The 20,144-nt window shown below is 55.5% G+C and overlaps 1 protein-coding gene across 2 annotated transcripts; it reads left to right on the top strand.

Moving 5' to 3' along the window:
- Nucleotides 1-6,223: 6,223 nt before the first annotated feature.
- LOC123343403 (maestro heat-like repeat-containing protein family member 7) lies at nucleotides 6,224-19,732 on the top strand. Of its 2 annotated transcripts, XR_006572225.1 has the most exons (14): nucleotides 6,224-6,928; nucleotides 7,619-8,127; nucleotides 8,591-8,688; nucleotides 9,046-9,168; nucleotides 9,651-9,730; nucleotides 10,180-10,285; nucleotides 10,744-10,839; nucleotides 11,588-11,692; nucleotides 12,983-13,118; nucleotides 13,340-13,434; nucleotides 14,883-15,035; nucleotides 15,900-16,034; nucleotides 17,643-17,887; nucleotides 18,390-19,732. XR_006572225.1 is itself a non-coding variant. In XM_044978519.1 (13 exons), the coding sequence occupies exons 2-12, from the start codon at nucleotides 7,620-7,622 to the stop codon at nucleotides 15,993-15,995; spliced, it is 1,596 nt and encodes a 531-aa protein (XP_044834454.1). In that variant the 5' UTR covers nucleotides 6,224-6,928; nucleotide 7,619; the 3' UTR covers nucleotides 15,996-16,034; nucleotides 17,643-19,732. The 2 variants fall into 2 exon arrangements, 1 of the variants encoding a protein (XP_044834454.1); XM_044978519.1 differs by having other exon boundaries at nucleotides 17,643-19,732.
- The last annotated feature ends 412 nt before the right edge of the window (nucleotides 19,733-20,144 follow it).

Genomic DNA, 20,144 nt, shown 5'->3' with positions numbered 1-20,144 from the left:
CAGGAGTCTCAAAGGCCAGGTGAGGCTGGCTAGGGGGAAAAAACCCATCAGTGGTTGAACTTTTAACCCTAGCAAATAGCTTCCCTTGAAGTCGGTTTCTAGTGCTTGATGTTATGAAGATGGGCCACATTTTCAAGGCTATATTCAGCCTTAGCGATAGCTTAAAAAAATAAGGGGACCTGTGTCCATGGTTTCACAGGCCCCCAGCTCCAGCTGCAATAATGATCGAGACGGATCCATGAACCCCGAAAGACAAGCAACCCATTAAAACAAACGCCTATCAGAGACAGTGATTTTTTTTTAAATGGCTCCTTTTGTAGACTTTGATTGTCAAATCTCTGTATCTTCGCTCCTGCATCTATATCTGCCTTTGTCGAGTGATTTGAGATCCTTGGGTAAAAGACTCTTTATCACAGCTGAGTCATTGTTACAGGGAGGAGCTCACTTTGAAGATGGCTGATCCTAGACACAGAGCTAGGTTCCACCTGGAGCTGACAACCTGCCCACACAAACATCAGAGTTGTGTGCCCTGCTCTTCCACCCATCTACCCCTCCTCCCATGGGTTACTGTGGGGCTCAGTGACCGAGCCCTGGGGTGTATAAGCCAATATGAAGTTTTCGATGCATTTTGAAGCAGTCTGTGTGGCTCCCAAAATGGAAGATTTAATCTTCCTAGACCTAGACCGAGTGATTAAAGCAGATCAAAAGAAAAGGAGTTCACCAAAGGAAGTGCTGCGCTGACAGACCTCTGTCAGGTGGGCGAGGCAGCTTTCCTTGCATCATCCTGTGAAGATGGAGACTGGACGCAGAGAAGGGAAATGAGGAAACATGAATCTGAAAACGATCCCAGCCAGCCAAACTCTGCACCATGGAGTAAAAAGAAGAAAAACTTCACCGTGCTGAGCAAATGTAAGAAACAAAACACCATCCCCAGAAGTCTTGCCAGCTAGAATCTTCTGACCATGTGCAACTCTCCAACATGACACCCCACTTCGTAGGGGCATTTCCTGGGGTTCCCCCTTCTCTCTCCCTTGATCATTATTCAGACTAGGCCAGACAGGAGAGTCTTTGACACAAAAAGAAACCGGACATTGGAAAGCTGTTAGCGTCTTCCTCTGAGTGTTTCTGAAATGCCCGATGAATTCTCATATAATCGCAAGACAACGCTGAATAGAAACTTTATGCAAAAATGTGAATTGCAGCTGTTTAATAGAACTTGCCAGTGGTAAGGTGTCTTAAGAAATCTATAAACATGCATCAAATCCAATGAATTTGCTCCTCTTTCAATCAGCCATGAATGTAAAACACAGCCGCCTCAGAGGGCAGCGCTGCATTAACAACGTAAAATGCCATGTAGAACCAGACTCCATTATCCCCTCCCCTCTACCTGATACAGGACACCAGTGCATATCTCCATAGGAACATACCCACACAGCAGGAGATCGCTGGTCCCTCTAGAATAGCAGCCTGTCTCCAACAGTAGTCATGGCTAGTTGCTCCAAAGGAGGTGACCAGGACCTAACTTTCCCATAGGTTTCTTCCAAATCTAATCCACTTTATGGACTAAACCATGAGTTTCTCGCCATCTAAACTATTTTAACCCGATCACGTCTCTAAAGACCCACCTCCTCGTGTCTCCTTGGCACCAGACTTTCCACAGAGCAGTTTCTGTTTTCATCCCTTTTCCCTTAATTGGCTACACTCTTCTTTCTCCTTTACCCACCTAGGGCCACTTCCTCGCTCTTTCCGTGTTTATCCCTGTAGCGGGCTGGTGTGGCTCCCCTCCTCCCCGGGGAGGGTTGAGCCCCGGACACAGGAAGGGGCGGGGCTACAGAGTGGTGAGCCCCTCAGAGGGTCAGACGGCGACCCGGAAGGATAAAAGCCAGCCCTTCCAGCCCAGTCAGTGCCCAGCCACCGGGGAGAGCAGACCTGCCTGAGGGAGCTCCTAACGGAGGAACCGCTGGAGCCCCGGGCAGCTGCCTGGACTGGCCAGAGACCACCCTACCTCGCTGCTGAGAAGACCTGCCGGAGCTTCCCCGCGCTACCTACGAGGAGGAGCCACCAGGAACTTCCCCCCTTCCTTGCTGTTACCCTGAGGAGCCCCCGGAGCAGCATTGGCCGGACTTCCCCGAGGAACTGCCCAATCTACCCCCCAGCCCGGGTTGTGAGGAACCCATGCAGTGGGACTTCCCAGGACCAGACGCCGTGGACCAGGTAGGACCAGAGGGGGATAGTGGAAGTGGCCCGGGGGCAGCCGACCCCAGTCAGGCTGCTGACCAGGCAGAGCCCATGTCAGTGTGTTGCGGTCAGGATCCCCACTGACCGACAGCGGTAATGACCGCTGTATAGGGCCCCGGGCCGGGACACAGTGGAGAGGGTGGGCCTGTGTCCCCCCCTGCCACCCCACTTATGGGTGGCAGTTATCCCCCTCTCGTTACTGCTCAGCCTGCTACAAAAGGCCTGAGCCCCTGTACTGTTTACTGCTCAGCCTGTCACAAGAGGCCTGAGCTCCTGTACTGTTTACTGCTCAGCCTGCTACAAGAGGCCTGAGCTCCTGTACTGTTGATTGCTCAGCCTGCTACAAGAGGCCTGAGCCCCTATACTGTTTACTGCTCAGCATGGCTACAAGAAGCCTGAGCCTTCCTTAGACTGCTTATTGCTCAGCCCTGCCAGCAGGGTCTTGAGCCCTCCTTCCACGGTTTATGGCCCCGCCTTGCAGCCCGAGGCCGGAACCCCGGAGATTCGGACTCTGTGGCCTGGCCTTAAAGGGACAGGACAGAGCCCCCGGGAGACCAGCGGACCGGTGTGGCTCCCCTCCTCCCCTCAGAGGGTTGAGCCCCGGACCCGCCTGCTACAATGCCTCTGATTTATTTATTGCTCCCTTCCTCCATCTAAGCTGCCTCCTCTCCCCCATCTGTTTAGGTTTTTGTAAGGGTGCCCATCACCATGGTATCTGAGCACCTTGCACAAAGCCACGCTTAGCTCTTACACGGCACTCACTCCACAGACCTCAAATCCCTTTACAAAGGCGTTATCATTACCCAGCTGGGGCAATGGAGGGGAAGTGACTGGTTCTGTGTCACACAGCAGCCCAGAGCCAGCCAGCAACAGAACCTAGGTCTCCTGACTCCCAGGTCAACCCTTGATCCACCGGACCACACAGTCTACTCCATTAGCGTTCCCTTCCATTCCCCCTCTGTCCAAGGTCATCTTGAGCAACCCCGGTTGTTCACCTGGAGCCAGCCCAGATCTGATAAACCTTAGGCTCTAAGGCTTAGGGGAATTTCTTAGGCCCTCAGGAATCATCGGACTCTTAATGATGCAGCAGCTGTGGGTACCACAGACATGGGTGGGGTTTTCTTTCCCATTTCCCTGGGGAGGAGAGACAGTAGGAGACTCCAGGCTGAGACACTGCTGCTCCACCTTCTGGCTAGGAACCACAACAACTTTCCATCTAGGTACAAGGAGCAATTAGTCCCTCTGTCTGGCAAGTCTTCACTTCCTCAGCCAGGGGTAGGGAGACAAGGAAAGGAAGCTGGGCTCCCCCAAGGAGGGAGGGAAAGGACAAGAAGGTCTCCTGCTTTTTCCAAAGCAAATGGTCCTGCTATCCCTGCTGTTCTCCCTAGTTCTAACCCTTGTCACCAAATACTTTGCATGTAGTGACTTCTTTAGTAGGCTGAAAAGGCAAAGGTGTCTGTTCAAAGCACATCATCCCTCCCTGAGAACTCTCTCCAATTCCCTCTGGCTTGGCACTTCCTATGCTTGGTATTGTCCTAAAGGTTTGTGTAAGATGAATGTGGGTCTCTTGTGTTTTCACCCTGCCCCTTTGGAAAGCTTGACCAAGAGCCACACAGCCATGTTTTAATTAAATGAGTGAGACTACAAGGAGGGACGTGGCTTTCAGTTCTCTAAATATTTTGGTAACTCCAGAAAAATTATGTATTTACTCCCCTAGCACCTCAAGTGTGCAAGGCTCTTCAGATGGGTAAAAAGGCACCATCCCCTACAAGTCAAGGCTTCTGATTTTAGGTTTTAACCACCAAACACCAATGAAATCGGTGTTCATCCAACAAACACCACAAAAACACTCTGTTTCTGTTGACTTCACCCCTTTCCCAGTGTGGTTTGTTTATGTAGGCAAAATGGCCCTGCTTCTGGACTGTATCTAAGGGCTTATCTACACGGAGCAGTAATGCAGGCTCTGGGAGTATGATTTCTAAAGCCATCAGCCAGGTAGGACAGGGGTGCACGACAGGGGCAACCTTGGAGATCCCTGCGGCTTTGCTTCAGCACGTCTCCGTCTCGAGGTCTCTCCTTGAGGACCGAGAGAATTCACTGTCACCTACGTGAGCGCACGGAGGACCCTCTTCGGAGTTGTCTCCTTTTCGTTTATAGATTTTGCCAGAAAACAGACGTCCCTGTATAGAAGGTAAGAGCCTCCGAAAGGTTTGGAACCTGTTCAGTCTGATCCATCAGGTGCCGGCTGATTTTTAGGAAAGGAAAACACTAGATTGTGGGGGCAGCATTTTATTTCCTACCTAGGACTTTGTCCCTTAGAATCACTGGGGACATTGGGGTTTCTCCTTTTTTTTCCCTTTGTCTCTGTCCCTCCTACTTTTCTCTTCTTGATTCCTTTGTCCTTTTCCTCTGCTCTCCTCCCACCCCCAGGAGCTCTGTGTGTGCAGCAGGGGCCGGGGGGGTTGTGGGAGGCCCTCACAGAGAGGTGAGACTGGAATAGTGCTGCGAGAGTGATCCCCTCGGAGGTGACCTGCGCCATTCTTTGGGCTATTTGATGAGAACCCTTAGCCTCCCACCCCTCAAAGTCTCAACCTTGATTGGCTGAGGAGGGGGCTATTGACAGGGAGGAAACTCTGGTCTCTGTTGTTCTCTTTTATGACCAAGCAAATAAGTCACAACCAGTTATATGTTTGACCAATGTTGATGCTGCTCTCCGTTCATTGTCTCGGAGCAGTTCATGTTCCTCTCTAACCTTCCAATTCTTCTAAAATACTTGCTGAATAATTCCTATGAACAATTGTTGGTCTGTAGCTCATTTGAGAGCAACTCTGCTACTGACTGGCTGCATCAGCTACGACAAGTCACTGCTCCTTTCTCAGCCTTAGTTTCCCCTTCTGTTAAGTACGAATAACAATCCTCTCCCACCTACCTCGCGATGGGTGGATGATGGGGGATCCACTGATGAGTGTCACTAGTAGCAGTGCAGAATAGGAGGTGTCCTATCACATTGAGACATATCAGATTATGACATACATTGAAACCCCGCTATATCGCGATGTTTGGAGTCCAAAAACTTCCATCGCACTAAATGCAAGGTCGCGGTATAGCGAGGTTTGTCAGTGGTCCCCAACGCGGTGCATTGATGTGCGCTGCCCAGTGCCCAGCAGGGGAGAGGAGCCGCGGCTCCCTGCCTGCCGGGGACAGAGAACACTGGGGCTACGGATGCCGGTGCTCTCTGTCCCCGGCAGCCGGGGAAACGCGGCTCCTCTTGAAGCCGGAGAGAAGCCACAGCCCCACGCCTGCCGGGACAGAGAGCACCGGCGCCCGCAGCCCCAGAGTTCTCTGTCCACGGCAGGTGCGGGGCTGCAGCTTCTCTCCCTGCCATGGTTTTGGGGACGATTGGTACAGAACCGTACTGTATTATACCTTCAAGGGGAGCCAACCTGTGATCGCGTTATATGCGATTTCACGTTCTGGCGGGGTGCGTTATTGCCAGGTTTGACTGTAATATTCTATTTTATTTGTATTTTATTCTTTTGAAATTGGTAAGAGCAGCAACTACTTAGCTCAGACTGAAGCATCTTATCTGATTTTCTAGATCACAGTTTCTCCTCTTTGTGTACGACGAGACAGTTTAATGCACTGTGACAAACAGGAGATGCTCTTGTTTTGCAAACAAATATTTGTTTGCAAAGAATTTTCATCCTATGTGTTATGATTTCAAGAAACAAAGTGGTTTAGTCTGAATGGATTTTCTGACAGAAAACGCTTTCCATGAAAATTTTCACCCCTTATTTCCTGGGCTCTCTCCCTGCCTCTGTGGGGGTTGTTGTCTGTTAGTTAGAACAGGAGTCAGGATTGTTGGCTTCTTTTTCTGGCGCTGTCCCTGCTTTGCTGTGTGACTCCTTGGGTAGGTCCAATGGGAATAGGGTCAATTCTCTAACTCCTGGCAGCAGTGAGCCTGGGTGAGAAGGGATGCTCAAGCTGTCTGCGAAGGAGAAAGGGATGTTTCCAGGTGTTGAACATCAAGAATTCTAAACTTTGCTAAAATGGCAAGTGTAGAGAAACAAGAAAGAGTTGGGGCCAAACTTTAACCATTGTCTTTTTTAAAGCCCATTCGGGGATGTGAGGCCCAGAGAGCCCAGTCCCACAGATCAATAGGCAGCAATGGAGCCAGGAGTGACACTCCCTCTCAAAGCCAGGGGGAGCGGACACTAGGGCCTGGTTGCAATTGCCAGCTGTGGGAGGGAGTGTGCAGCAGTGGTTAGCGAAGGGCTCCATCCATGGCTCTGACACTCGGTGTGACCCTGAGGCGGTAGCTGAGGCCCGTTTGCCATCAGTAGGGTCGGGGTCCCACGGCTACAGCCCAGGGGGGTTGGGAGGCTCCAGGAAGGTGTGTAAAGTGCTGGCATGTCAGGATCCTGGAGCCGCTGTCACCCCCACACTAGGGCAGTGTTCTGCACCCCGCTGCTGCTGGCTGACTTTCTCCGGCCCCTGGCAATAAGACAGACTCTTGTTTTTACAGCCACTCAATCGCCTTCGAGCCATCACCCTGCCTGCTGGCTGGGCAGGGAACTCCTCAAGTCCCCACCCTCTCCAGCCTGCCTTGGGCTTGGAGAGTGAGGAGGAGGGCGAGGGACGTCTGCTGACCCTGACCATCCGCCATCCGTCGTACCAGCACCCAGAGCAAGTGAGTGGCATTAGGGTTCCTCGGTGGCTTCCCCTGTCTGTCTGGAGAGAGGCAGAAAGAGGGGGAGAGAACATCTCCAAAGGGGGATTTCATTTGCAAACAGCCCCCAAGAGCTCCTCACTCTCAGACTGGGCAGGGGCTTCTCCAGAGCCGTCTCCAGTGTGTTTGGAAAGGGGCTCCCAGCCCTTCCCTTGTGGGACACTGTTCCCCAGGCTGGGAGTCTCTGAGCTGGCCCAGACCCTGTGAGCTGCTGAGAATGGAAATCAATGGGGAATGAGGAGGGTGCTGGGCTTCCTGTGCCTAGGGTCTTTGTGACTTTGACATGGGGAATGGTTTCCCAGGAGAGGTCCGGACTCCTGGGTTCTGTTCCTTCTCTAGCCTTGGTGGGGGACTGTGGCCTGGGATGACAGGAGGGGGCTGCTTGTCCAGAGTAACCGATGGTCTTTGGGACTGACCCCATTGCTCTAAAAGGATGAGACTTCCTGGATCTTGCAGCAGCAGCAGGGATGACGAGGGGGAACGTTGAGGGGGAGCAGATCATGCAATGAACTCCTGCCAGTGTGTGTAGCTTGCACTCCCTGCACTCCTATGGGGGGAGAAGGGGCTGCTCTGGTGGGAGCAGGGCTGAGGAGGGACCGAAAAGGCCCACGAGTGACCCCAGACTCACACCTGCTCCCCGCTCCATTCCAGGATGGCCAGGCTCCTGCGCAGGTTCAGGAGGAAGGCTCTGCAGGTGGCCCCAGAGCCTTCGGGAAGGAGCGGCCATCTTCCCAAGGGGCAGAGCCACCTCTCCATCCCCGCAGGTGGGGAAGCAGCTCCCATGCAGGCCAGAAGGCGGAAGTTCCCAGCCTTCTGGAGAACAAGGCCAGCTCCCGGCGCAGGCGCCGAGCTGGGAGAGGCCCCGACCAAGCCCAGGTGCAGCTGGCTCAGGATGAGGTTTTGCGGACAGGACCCAGCCCAGGAGGGGCGCCGGGCAGGGAGGCTCTGGGGCCTGTTATGTGGGCAGCAGCGGCCCCAGGAGCCCAGCCCTCATTCCCAGCAGGGGGCATCGCCCTGCCCGGGCTCTGAGGATCTTTCAGCCCCCTCAGACCAGGAGGTGGAAGATCCCAGCACCAGCACCATCGGCTCAGCACGGGACAGCAGCAGTGCCTGGGGCTCCAGCAGCAGCGACGCCTCTGGACGCTGCTGCGTTGTTCCAGGTGAGGAGCCAGGCTGGGCTGAGGGAGGGGTGAGAACGGGGATGTGAACACCCTGGGCCCAGCCACTCTCCCAGGGATATGGGGGGGGGGTCCCCAGCCCAGGTGTCTGGCCTGAGCCACGTGAACCCCACTGACACCAGCAGCAGTCACACAGCTGCCCCTGCAGCAAGGGGAGCTGGGGGTGGGGGCATCAAGAGCTGCTGCCACTTTGTCCCTTGATGCTCCGGGGCTGGGGGAGTCGGCACCTCCCGCGGAGTCCTGGACAGTGGGGGGGGGGCTCTGCTATGGGCTTCTGAAGCTGTTGGGGGCTGAAGGCAGCCCTGAGAGGGAGGTGTGGGGCCCGATCTGCCCTGGGGGCCTGAGGTGGGAAGGGGGGTCCTTAATCCTGCGCTCCCCACCATGCCCCTGTCCTCCCCCCAAGGGGCAGCAGACATCCCCCTGTTCCCTTCTCTCCCGGGTGCAGGGACCCCCACGGAGTCAGCGGCGGAGGAATGGCTGGAGATGTCCACAGAGGAAGCTGCTCTCAAGGTCATCAGAGAGCAGCTCCAGGGCAGAGACAAGGTACAAATGTTCCCCACCTGGGCTGGAACCAAGATTGTCCTGTCCCTTCCCAGCATCCCCATCCCCTGCCGAGGGTCTTGTCCCTGATGATCCACCACCCCTAATGGGGCCTTGTACATCCCTGATGTGGGACCCCCAAGATGGGGTGTTTGTCCCACAACAGCCGAGGTCTCCTCCCCCCACAGGCACTGTCCCAGTTCCCAGTCCTGCTTGTGTAGGAGTCGTGGGGGATTTGGACACTAGGCGGCTCCCCACAATCCCCCACTGAGGCCTGAGCCCTGGAGCGGGTGTGGGTGGGGAGGAAGGTCCCTAGCTAACAGGTTCTCTCTCGCTATCCCCCACTCCCGGGGGGTACAGGATGAGGGGCAGCAGCTCAGGTTCCTGCGGGCCATCTACCCCGCGTGTCTTGCTGCACAGGACAGAGGGCAGGACACGCTGGAGCCGCACTGCTGCAAGGCGGCTGTGGTGGAGAGGATTGTGGTGAGTGAGACCCGTCATCCGGCAGCTGGAGGGGGGAGAGAGACGTGGGATTGGCCGGGGTATGGCCGGGCTAATGGGTGGGGGCTGGGGGGTGTGGGCGGGGGCAGCAGAGGGCAGGGGTTGCTGGGGCTGAAGGCGGGGAGAAGAGAAGGGAGAATTGTGAGACTGGGCAGTGGGGGAATTGTGGGGCTGGAGGGCAGCTGTGACTGGGGGACAAGGAATCACATGGTCCCAGCTTGGTCGTGGGGATGGTGCTGAATGGGGGCAGGTTTGACAGGGAGGAGGGAAGAAGGGGATTGGGACCGAGCTGGGCAGGAATCCTGGAAGGGGACCAGTTTGCTGGGCAGGAAGAAATGGGAGGAGCGGGAGGTAGTGGGGGATCCTGCTGGCCATGTGGGGCACTGGCTGTGTCATCTCCTCACTGGGAGGTGTCAGCAGGGCCCGAATCCCTCATGCTCCTTTGTCTCCTTCGCGTCTCACAGGAGCTCATTGAGGAGCTTCCTAAAGACTCTCCACCCAGCGCCATCCTTGCCAGCTGCCTGGCTGCTGTGGGCAACCTCAGGTACCGAGACAGCCCCCTCTCCCCCCCCCGCCCTCCGCTGGCTCCCCTAACCCCAGTGCTGCTCAGGCCCAAAGCTGGGAGTCACTGTCCCTCCCACTCCCAGGTCGCTCACCTCCCAGGAGTGGTTCCTCTGGCAGAGCTGGTGGGGCGGGAAGGGTCACTCTCTCCTGGCTGGGCTCTTCTTTTCACTCCACTAACGTTGCAGGGGCCTTGGGGAGGGGCTCACTCCCGGGCTCAGATACAGGAGGGGCAGCAGGCTCCAGGGACCAGGCGCTATTCCTGCCCTGCCACTGTCTGTCTGTGACGCCTCGGCCTTGTCATTCCTAGCTCAGTGCCTCAGTTTCCATTCTCGCCAGCCTGTGCCTGTAGCCCTGTGGTTTCGTGTCCGTGTTGGCGACAGTCCCACCCCCGCACTGCGCAGTCTAATACCAGCTCCTCTCTCTTGCCAGCACCATGAAACCAGCCCTTGAGCCTGAGCTAGAGTCCCGCCTCTTGCGAGCTGCCCTTGGCTCGGTCTTCTCCCTGGGCACGGAGACGGACGCCACCGACATCCAGGTACATCCTCCGCCTCTTCCAGAGTGGTCCTTGTCCCTGCTCCCTTGATTCGCTGGAGCTCCAGATTTAGGGGTGGGGTAGGCAGAGATGGAACAAGCTGCAGGGTTGGATCCTTCCCTCCAGAGGATTACCCCCTTCTTTCTTTCTTTCTTTCTTTCTTTCTTTCTTTCTTTCTTTCTCTTCCATATGCCGTGTTTTGCCCAGCAGCTCAGCTTCCACCCATAGCAACTTGGCTGTTTCCTACTCTTCCGCCTACAAGGCCCTCTGCAGAGACCTGCTAAGCTCATGGATCAAAGATCCAGGTGTCATCAATCCTTGCTAATTGTCTGCAGTGGGACGTGAATGAGAGAGGCCAGGATATGTGTTTGGGAGTCTCCCCAGTGCTTCCCAGAGACCCTTCTTCCCATCCTGTGGCAGGGGTCGGCCCAGTTTCCCTAACTCTGACCCATGCTTTGCAGGCTCTGCACAAAGTCACACCAGAGCTCCTGGATGCCGTGCTGGGGAACCTGCTGGCAGAGTCCCCAGACACAGACAGGCTCCACTTCATCTTGGAGGTGAGTCCCATAAGGAGGGGCGGGAACCAATTTTACCGTAACTCTTTGGGGGCTGGTAAGGAGAGATTGGCAGATCCATTTTCTATTCTGTCCTCCTAACTGGGTCCCCAGTGGGGCGTCCTTGGCTGGGGAGGTCAGTGCAATGCAGTGTCAGGTCCTGCTTTCTTGAGGGACAGAGGAAGGAGCTGGGATGTCAAGCCAGAGCTCTGCCTGGTTCTGTTGAACACTAACCACAGGGCCCCTGGTTGTCTTGGGGAGTGAGAGTCTGAAACCCACCCTTCCCCCGCCCCCCCCCAACACACACACCCCATGAGTTTCCAGAGATGGTTCTCAGAGAAGAGGCACACGCTCCTTCCTAGAGAAACAGGAGGACCCCAGGGAATCAGCCCTTCTCTCTGATATGCTCTGAAATTCCTGGGGGGATTTTGCTCTCAGTGACTCCTTACATCTCACCAAGGATTTTAGTGGCAGGAAAGGGCGAGGATTCAGTCTCCTTTCTGGTGAACTCTTCAGGAATCAGGAGCTCTGGGAGAATGGGACCAATCTAGAGAGACCCTGACAAGTTGTGACCTGCAGGATACAAGCTGCGTCCTGGGGGAATGAATCCACTTCTAAAGCTCTGTGATCAATGACTCAGCTATTCTCTCTGCGCAGAATGTCTCGGGCCCCTGGGGCTGGGGCGGGGGGTGGGGCTCATTTGCAAAGCACCACCTGCCCATTGATCCTGACCTGCCTCCTTTCCCCACAGCATGTCAACCGCTGGATCGTGTCCAGGGTGCCCCAGGAGAGAGCCAGGGCCATTAAGAGCAGCACGGCCCTGCTGAGATTTGCAGTCACCCTCCCCGAGTTTGACGTAAGTGACCTCTGAGCCCAGCTTCCTGACTCCAGGCGCAGGCGGGCTGGCTCCACCGGGCTGTAGGATCTGCTGCTGCAGGGGCTGTGGGTTCGCAGTGCTCCTCTTGGGGAGGCAGAGTCAGAGCAGGGAATGAGATAGGCTTGAGTCAAGTTCTTCTTGTCCTGGTCAAGTGTCGTCCCTGGGCCTTGAAGGGGATTGTCATAACTAGAAAGGGAAGGGAACAGCCCTCCTGTGTACAATACTATCCAATCCCTCCTGGCCAGAGACACCAAAATCCTTTTACCTGTAAAGGGTGAAGAAGCTCAGGTAACCTGGCTGACACCTGACCCAAAGGACCAATAAGGGGACAGGATACTTTCAAATCTTGGTGGGAGGGGGAGGCTTTTGTTTGTGCGCTCTTTGTGTTGGGGGTTGTTCGCTCTTGGGACTAAGAGGGACCAGCCATCAATCCAGGCTCTCCAAATCTTTCTGAACCAGTCTCTCATATTTCAAACTTGTAAGTACCAGCCAGGCAAGGTGTGTTAGGTTTCTCTTTGTTTTCTCAACTTGTAAATGTTCCTTTTTGCTAAGAGGATTTATCTCTGTTTGCTGTAACTTTGAACCTAAGGCTAGAGGGGGTTCCTCTGGGCTCCTTGAATCTGATGACCCTGTAAAGTTATTTTCCGTCCTGATTTTTCAGAGATGATTTTTACCTTTCTTTCTTTAATGAAAAGCCTTCTTTTTAAGAACCTGATTGATTTTTGCTTGTTTTAAGATCCAAAGGGGTTGGATCTGCATTCACCAGGAATTGGTGGGGGGGAAAGGAGGAGGAATGGTTAATTTCTCCTTGTTTTAAGATCCAAGGGTTTGGATCAGTGTTCACCAGGAAATTGGTGGAGTCTCTCAAGGCTACCCAGGAAAGGGTTCTAGTATTTGTGAGGGAGATATTCTAGGGGTGAGGTCGACAGAGTTTCCCAAATAACTCTTAAATGCTTTGGGTGGTGGCAGAAAAACCAGATCTAAGCTGGTAATTAAGCTTAGAGGTTCTCATGCAGGTCCCCACATCTGTACCCTAGAGTTCAGAGTGGGGAAGGAACCTTGACAGGGGCCATGTTCCAGCCCCTGCTTGGCATCCCAAAGCAGCTCCTGGCTCTCTTGGCAGCAGAGCAAATGAAGGGTCTCTCTCAGGCTCCTCTCCCCCAGCATCTCATGCAGATGGGCTAAGGAGAAGGAGCCTTCTGGCCCAGGGAGGACAGGGAGTTGACAGGAAAATGCTGATGGAGTCTCCTCTCCTCTCCCTTCCATTAGATCTCAGCAGAGTTCCCTAGGCTGGGTCAGCACGTGGCCCAGCTGGCTCTGTTTGTGAGTTACCCAGACGAGGACATCAGCCAGCAGGCCATGGAGGGGACTTACCGGCTGTACCAGCTGCTGCTCGAACAGAGGGGTAAGGAACCCACTGGGACACGGAACCCAACAGGGGACTGAGAGGGACCACAGGTGGATAATGGGACCCCAGACAATTTCTCTCAGCCTGACCCCAGCTGGAGAACAAGTCTCTCTCTGCCTCTGTTCTCCACTCCACTGGGCAGCCACCAATGGGATTGGAAGGACACAGAAACTGCAACCAGAATGATCAAAGTGTCTCTCTCTCTCTCTCTCTTCCAGGGCTGAGCATACACGAGGTGGAGGATCTGTGGTGCCACGACTGGTACTCAGACAGCAGGCTCCTGGGCTATAAAAACACAGCCAGGGTGGGGGAGGTAAGGACCCTGTGGCAGGGTAGGACACAGCTCAGGGAGTGGGGCTGGCTGGGGTCCCTGCAGTGGATGCCTCCTGGAGACAGGACAAGAGCCCACTCCTTATTTCCAGCTCAGAGTTCCTCACCCAGCACCCAGTGGGACAGGCTGGTGCTAAAGGTCCCACATTGGAACCTCGCTAGTTGCCGTGATTTGAGTGTCTTCCATGGAGCCGTTGCTACGTGGCATAAGGCGAATCCCCGGGTGGGTGAGTTAATAGAGGATTATGGCTCTGGGTGTCTCTCTGCTCCTTGTCCCCCTGGCTGATCCCCAAGTGTCTGAGAGAAGAGCACTGGGTCAGTCAGTCACTATTGCTTGATCAGACCCTTGTTTACTTCCCTGCACCCTGTAGAAGCAGAGAAAGGAGGTGGGGTTTGCCCAAGTCCATTGCCAGTCAGGAAGCAGAATGCCCCAACCCGGGAACGGGGGAGGGGACACAGTGAGCTCCAGAGCCAATATGCACCACATGCGCCCTCCTCTTGTCTCCAGACCCGGCCAGGGAATGGCAGAGTATCTGGACCTCAGCCACTGTGCCAAAGAAGCACATTGTCACTGACCCAAGTTGCGACTACTTGCTGCACAAGTAGAAAATCAAAGACCCCCTGGCCCCCTGTCTCACAGCTGTGGTGAGAACATCCAAACCTTGGAACACAGCATAGCCCAGTGCCCCCAGATTGGAGTCAAAGGTGAAATGGGTGATTTCCACAACATCACAGAGGAGGCCTTGGAATGGCTCCTGGATCTCCAAGTGCATCTACAGAATGCTGCTCTATAGACGCCACGTGAGAGAAACTGTGTGAGCTTGTCCTGCCTCCCACAAGCTGAATTGCTGCAGCAGAAGAAAAGTTTCCTAGGAGTGTCTGTGATGGGGACTGGGAATGAGTCTCCTTATCCTGGTCAGGTTGCAGATTGGATTCCCTTTGGCAGAAACCAAGGAGCTGCCGACGCCATACCCAGCTACTAGAGAAATCACTAATTTCGGGGGAATAGACCTTTGGTCTGTCAGCTCCAACCCCCTCCTCCCCCACCACACTCCTCTAGCCACTGAGGTGCAGGAGATCTCTCTGCTGGAAGCAATACAGGGTCCTCTATCATCTCGGTGTGCTGCACAGCAGAGTGGGCCCTGCTTACCCACATTAGAGATCTATTTCCAGCCCATCATGGCCCCTGTGATCAATTGCCCTCCAGAAAGAGGCACTGGAGGCTTTGGTCCCTAAGCATCTGCCACCTTTTAATAAAGGGGCTTCCCTGAGCCATGGGACCCTGCAAGCCTCCTGGGGAATGAACGGCCTTGGCTACAGCAGCTCTCTTACCCTTCCTTTGGGGCACCAGACGCTGAGGCCATTCTATCTCCAGGGCTTGGAGGCCGGCTCTGGGCAATCTGCTACAGCCTCCTGTCCTGTTGGTTTTAGGTCTTTGGAAAATTCTTCTCTGCGGGGCAGAGAAAAGACTTCCTTGAGACAGCAATACCGGCGATCCACAACCCCCTGCTGGGCATTAGCCAGGCTGGGCTTCTCCTCACATACGCCATCCTGGGGGAAGCCGAGCAACTGCTGGGGGACACGGTAAGCAGCTGCATTCGACTCAGGAGATTGGGGCGGGGCCCAGGCCTCATTCCCATCCTATCACCGTTTGCTGGCCTGGGAGCAAGGAGCCTAGTGGGGACTTGTGGACTTCATGGACTTGTGTTCTTAGGATGTGATGCTCTGCTCTCACTCCTGGGAAGGGCAGGAGAGTCCCCTAAGTGCCCTGTGTGAACCTTTCCTGCCCCACAGAGCTGCACCCATTTCCCCATGGTCTAGTGTCCATGTCACCCGAGCCACCACCCAGAGTTGCTCCCATCACTGGCAGCCTGGGTGGCCAAGGACTGATGGGTGATGGCGACTGGCCAGGCAGTTCTGGGGCACATGGGTGGGGGAAGCTTGTCCTGCTGCTGGCAGGGCTGGACCCACTCTAGAGAGACTGGGAGGATTCAGTCAGCAGGGGCTGCTGACCTGCCCCGTTCACCAGGGCTGCCATCCTGTGGCTTCAGCATTTGTCACTGGGGTGACTTGGGGAAACGTCTCAACCTCCCCGCAGGCCACTTCACTGCTGTCAGAATCCCTCCTGCCCTACCTGGGTGGGGATGGAGGCAGGGGTGGAGGAGAGGGTTCTACCAACTTGAGCGGTGTCCCCAGGTGGGTTGGAGGTGGAACAGCTGTCAGGGGCACTGAGGGGAGGCGGCAGGAGCTAACCCTACAAGGAGGGGGGCTGGCACTGGAGGTCACTAGAGAGGACAAGAAGCCTCCATCCTGGGGATCAAGAGGGTGAATTCACCACTCAGACATGAGCAGCTGCTGGGTGGAAATGGTGCTGGTTCCAGGTGCCCTTAATCCTCCCTGATTCCTGGGCAGTGTCTCAGTCTCTGACATGTTCTCCTTCCCCTGCAGCTGGAGGACATCACCGCCAAGCTGATGGGTCAGCTCCGCAGCATCCAGCAGCTGCACCAGGTGCCTGAGGTGCTGCAAGGGCTGGGCCTCATCTGATGCCCTCCCATGTTCAGCAACTCCCGCTCCCTGCTGCAGGTACTGCTCTGTCTCCCTGTAAATGGGGGGCTAGTGGAAGGGGAAATGGAGGCCCCTGTCCCTGACAGAACTCTCTCCCCTCTCTGTGGACCAGGGTCCTTCCCTCTGACCCCAAACGTCCTTCATCTGGGGCATGAGCTCTTCCCTGCACTCCCCTACCCCTCCCCTCTTTCCTTGCTCTCACCCCCTCCCATTCCCCGTGCTCCCGGGCAGAGATCTCCCTGCCCCATATGGCGCAGAAGCACCTTTGTGCCAGAGCTACATTTCCTGTCTGCCCAACTGAAGCTCAGGAAGCTCCACATTTGAGGAGGTGAGGATGGGCCAGAGGCTCAGGGCCTGCTTCACCTCTTGCCCTTCATTCTTCCTTTGGCCCTTCTGTGGGCTCTCAGTTGGTGACATGAACAGGAGCCTCCTCCCCACCTGTCTGCTAGGCCCTGGGGGGGGGTGACAGCCTCCCAGCTGGGCCACCGCAGGGAGCAGTGGGGACAGGTCCCCGTGTCCTAGGAAACCAAGCAGTGCTAGTTCTCAGAGAGGCTGAGAGGGAGACCCCGCTCCCTCGTGGAGGTAAGAGCCATTGACTCCTTTGGGCAGATGGCAGTGGTGAGCTGGAGCTGGTTCGCAGGAACCGGTTGTTAAATTTAGAAACCCTTTTAGAACCGGTTGTTCCAGGACAACCGGTTGTAAAAAAGCTTTTCCATTTAACAAAAGCTCGGGCAGCTGTCCCCCCCGCCCCTGCCCCAGCTCACCTCCCCGTCCTCCCCTGAATGCTCCGCCCTCCTTCTCCTCCCCCTCCCCTGTTTCCCGCGAATCAGATGTTCGCGGGAAGCCTGAAACAAGCAGCAGGCAGGTAAGCTGGGGCTGTGGGGTGCGAGGAGGGCTCCAGGGAGGCACAGCGCCGCCCTGTCTGGCTCCAGCTGAGCGGCTCCCCTTGGTCCTGGCCTGGCCCCGGCCGAGCGCCCCAGCCCGGTCCCGGCTAAGCACCCCCGGCTCTGGCCCCAGTGGCTCTGGCCCGGTTCAGGCCCCACGGCACCGGTCCCAGCCGAGCAGACCCGGCCCGACCCGGCCCGGCCCGGGGAGTCAGGCCCCGCAGCGCCAGTCCCGGCTGAGCAGACCCGGCCTGGCCTGGGGAGTCGGGCCCCGTGGCACCGGTCCCAGTCCCGGTCCCAGCCAAGCGGACCAGGCCCCGGCCCCAGACAGTGCGGTAAGGGGGCAGGCAGCAGGGAGGGGGTGTTGGAAGAGGCCAGGGGAGTTCGGTGGGTTGGTGGGGGGGATGGATAGGGGTTGGGGCGGTCAGAGGGCAGGGAACAGGGGGATTGAATGGGGGCAAAGGTCCCGAGGGGGCTGTCAGGACAGCCACTCCAGCCTGCTTGTGCCTGACCTTGTGCTCTTCTTGTCATCCTGGAGCAGCTGGGGGAATGAGTCACCATGCAGAGCCCTGCCTAGTGCCTGCTCCAGGCTCCCTTTGAAGGCAGAGGGAATTAGGTCTCTAGCTCCTCTCCCCATGTGCCCCTATACAGGGCCTGGGAGGAGAGAGACTCCTGGCCCAGAAGAGACTGGGAGCTGAAGGTGAAATGCTCATGGATTCCCCACTCCTCTTCCTTCCACTAGAACTGGTCCAAGTTCCCCCGGATATGGCACCTCGTGGCACAGCTGGGTCTCTACACCAAAACCCAGCAAAGGACATCAGCTGGCAGGCCAGGGAGGAGATCTACCAGCTGTACCAGCTGCTGTTGCACTGGAGCAGCAAGGAATCCCAGCTGTGCATTGGGACCCTATAGACACGAGCCCCCTCATCTGAGACTGACTCCAGCTAGATGATGAGTTCATCTCTTCCCTCTGCATTAGGGGCGAATGTGAGGAAAAGTGCTATTGAAACCAGGTCTCTTACCCCAGAGCCCATCTCTGTCCCCCCACCCTGGGGAAATGACCTCCCCCCAGGTCTGCCAGCTGGGCAGAGGGCAGGAAAGGAGCTGCTGAGAGACATGGAGGAAAAGGAGCCAAAGTGAAGGGAGGGGGCAGTAGCATGGGCACAGTGTAGGGACACCAGGCTGGGGGTGGTGCCAATTGGTACTGAGGGCCAGAGCCTGATCATAGTGGGAGCAGGAGGGTTCAGCATTTGGCCCCATCATTCTAGGGAGCCAATCCCAGAGCCTAAAGACTGTAGGGGCCACATGATTCCTGTGACGGACAGACTAGACCCCCCTGGATACTCCACCCCTGGAAGGAGCCTTGCTCTTCCATTGGGCCATGAATGCAGCAAAGGACCCGATCACTGAGCTGCCACCAATGGGAATGGAAGGAAACAGGCACCAAAACTGGAACGACAAATCAGATCCATGTCTCTCTATCCCCCAGGGCTGAGCATCCAAGAGGCCGGAGAGCTGTGGAGCAAGGACGGGCTCCAGGAGACCCAGCTCCTGACCTACATGAACATGGCCAGGGTGGGGCAGGTGAGGGCACTTAGCCAGGGAATTGCATGAGCTCAGCACAGGAGCTCCCTGCAGCAGCTGCATCCTGGATCCAGGACAAGAGCTTGCTACTCATTCCCAGCATGTGGAGTTCCTCTTTCAGCCCTAGTCATAAAGACAGTCCTTTGGAGGATGAGTTAACACAGGATTGTACGTCTAGGGACTCGGGTCCCAGCGCTGTCTCCCTGGCTGATACCCGAGTGTCTGAGTAGGGAGTCATTACTGTCCCATAGGAAAGGCTCATGGGAATGGGACCTGACAGAGTCACCTTGCCCTTGTCAAATTGAAGTGTGGAACAAACCCATGAGCTGCAGATGCCAGACCATTACTGGAGAAATTACTCATGGAAGGGCACTCAAATCTTGGGCTGTCGGCTCCAAAAGCCCCAGGCCTCTAGTGATTGAGCTCCAGGAGATCTTACTCCTGGGAGCAGTGGTAAGTCCCATATGGTCTCTGTGAGCTACACTCTGGAGCATGCCATGCTCTCACACAGATACATTCCTAATATGGCATGGGCCTTGCAGTGAGTCCTGCTCCATAAAGAGCCATTAGAGCCTTTTGTAACCTCTGGGCCCAGGACCTGTCAATGAAGGGTCTTCCCTGAGTCCTGGGACCCCAAAGAGCCTCCAGGATGTGATGTTTAGATGCTGCTTGTATTATTAGAACTGGGAGCACTGGCTGTTGGGAGTCTGAAAGGACGGGAAACAGGAAGGAGGGGGGAGGAGTTGAGGAGGCAGAGTGAGCGTTACAGAGGGTGCAGCAGCAGATTGGTAAAGAGGTTTCGACTGTAAAAATAAAGTCCTGTTGAAGTTTGTTAGTACCTTGCCTAGTTGATACAACACAGGAGAATTAGCTGCCTTGGCCACAGTGGAACTCTACATGTCCTATAAGGAAGCTATGGGGTGAAACCCTTCCATCTTGAGGATGTGAAGCAGAGCTCTGGGCATACCTAGAGAAGGTGTCCTGGGACCTGGACAATGTTGTTTCCTGCAGGATGTTTCAACAATAACCATAAGTAAAGATCATGTCTTTTATACATCTTCACTGATACCCTTTTCTGCTTTTCAACTCTACTTGCTCCAGGACAAACCAACCCCTCATCTCCCAGACTCCTGATTGCCTGCCATATGATAGCAGAATGATATGCATGCTTTGCCCCCACCCCCACTATTTTCGTAGGGGAATCTCCCTAGAGTAGTGGAGAAATGTTCTCTCCTCATAGAACTAATCCCTCACTTATTCCATCAATACTGGCCTCATCTGAGGCCTGGTCTACACTACGCGTTTAAACCGGTTTTAGGAGCATTAAACCGATTTAATGCCACACCCGTCCACACTAAGAGGCCCTTTATATTGATATAAAGAGCTCTTTAAACCGGTTTCTGTACTCCTCCCTAACGAGAGGAGTAGCGCTAATACCGGTATTACCATATCGGATTAGGTGTGGCCGCAAATCAACAGTATTGGCCTCCGGGCGGTATCCCACAGTGCACCACTGACCGCTCTGGACAGGAATCTGAACTCGGATGCAGTGGCCAGGTAGACAGGAAAAGCCCCGCGAACTTTTGAATATTTCCTGTTTGACCAGCGTGGAGCTCCGATCAGCACGTGTGGCGATGCAGTTAAAAATCAAAATAAAGAA

Source organism: Mauremys mutica, chromosome 10, assembly GCF_020497125.1.
Source record: "Mauremys mutica isolate MM-2020 ecotype Southern chromosome 10, ASM2049712v1, whole genome shotgun sequence".
Lineage (NCBI taxonomy): Eukaryota > Metazoa > Chordata > Testudines > Geoemydidae > Mauremys > Mauremys mutica.
The sequence above is the reverse complement of the archived record's forward strand: the minus strand, read 5'-3'. Positions and strand labels throughout refer to the sequence as shown.

Coding starts and splice junctions, on each gene's coding strand:
- LOC123343403 (XM_044978519.1), top strand. CDS start 7,620: ATGGCCAGGCTCCTGCGCAGGTTCAGGAGGAAGGCTCTGCAGGTGGCC. Junction 9,169..9,650: donor CTGTGGTGGAGAGGATTGTG/GTGAGTGAGACC, acceptor CGCGTCTCACAG/GAGCTCATTGAGGAGCTTCC. Junction 10,840..11,587: donor GGCTCCACTTCATCTTGGAG/GTGAGTCCCATA, acceptor CTTTCCCCACAG/CATGTCAACCGCTGGATCGT.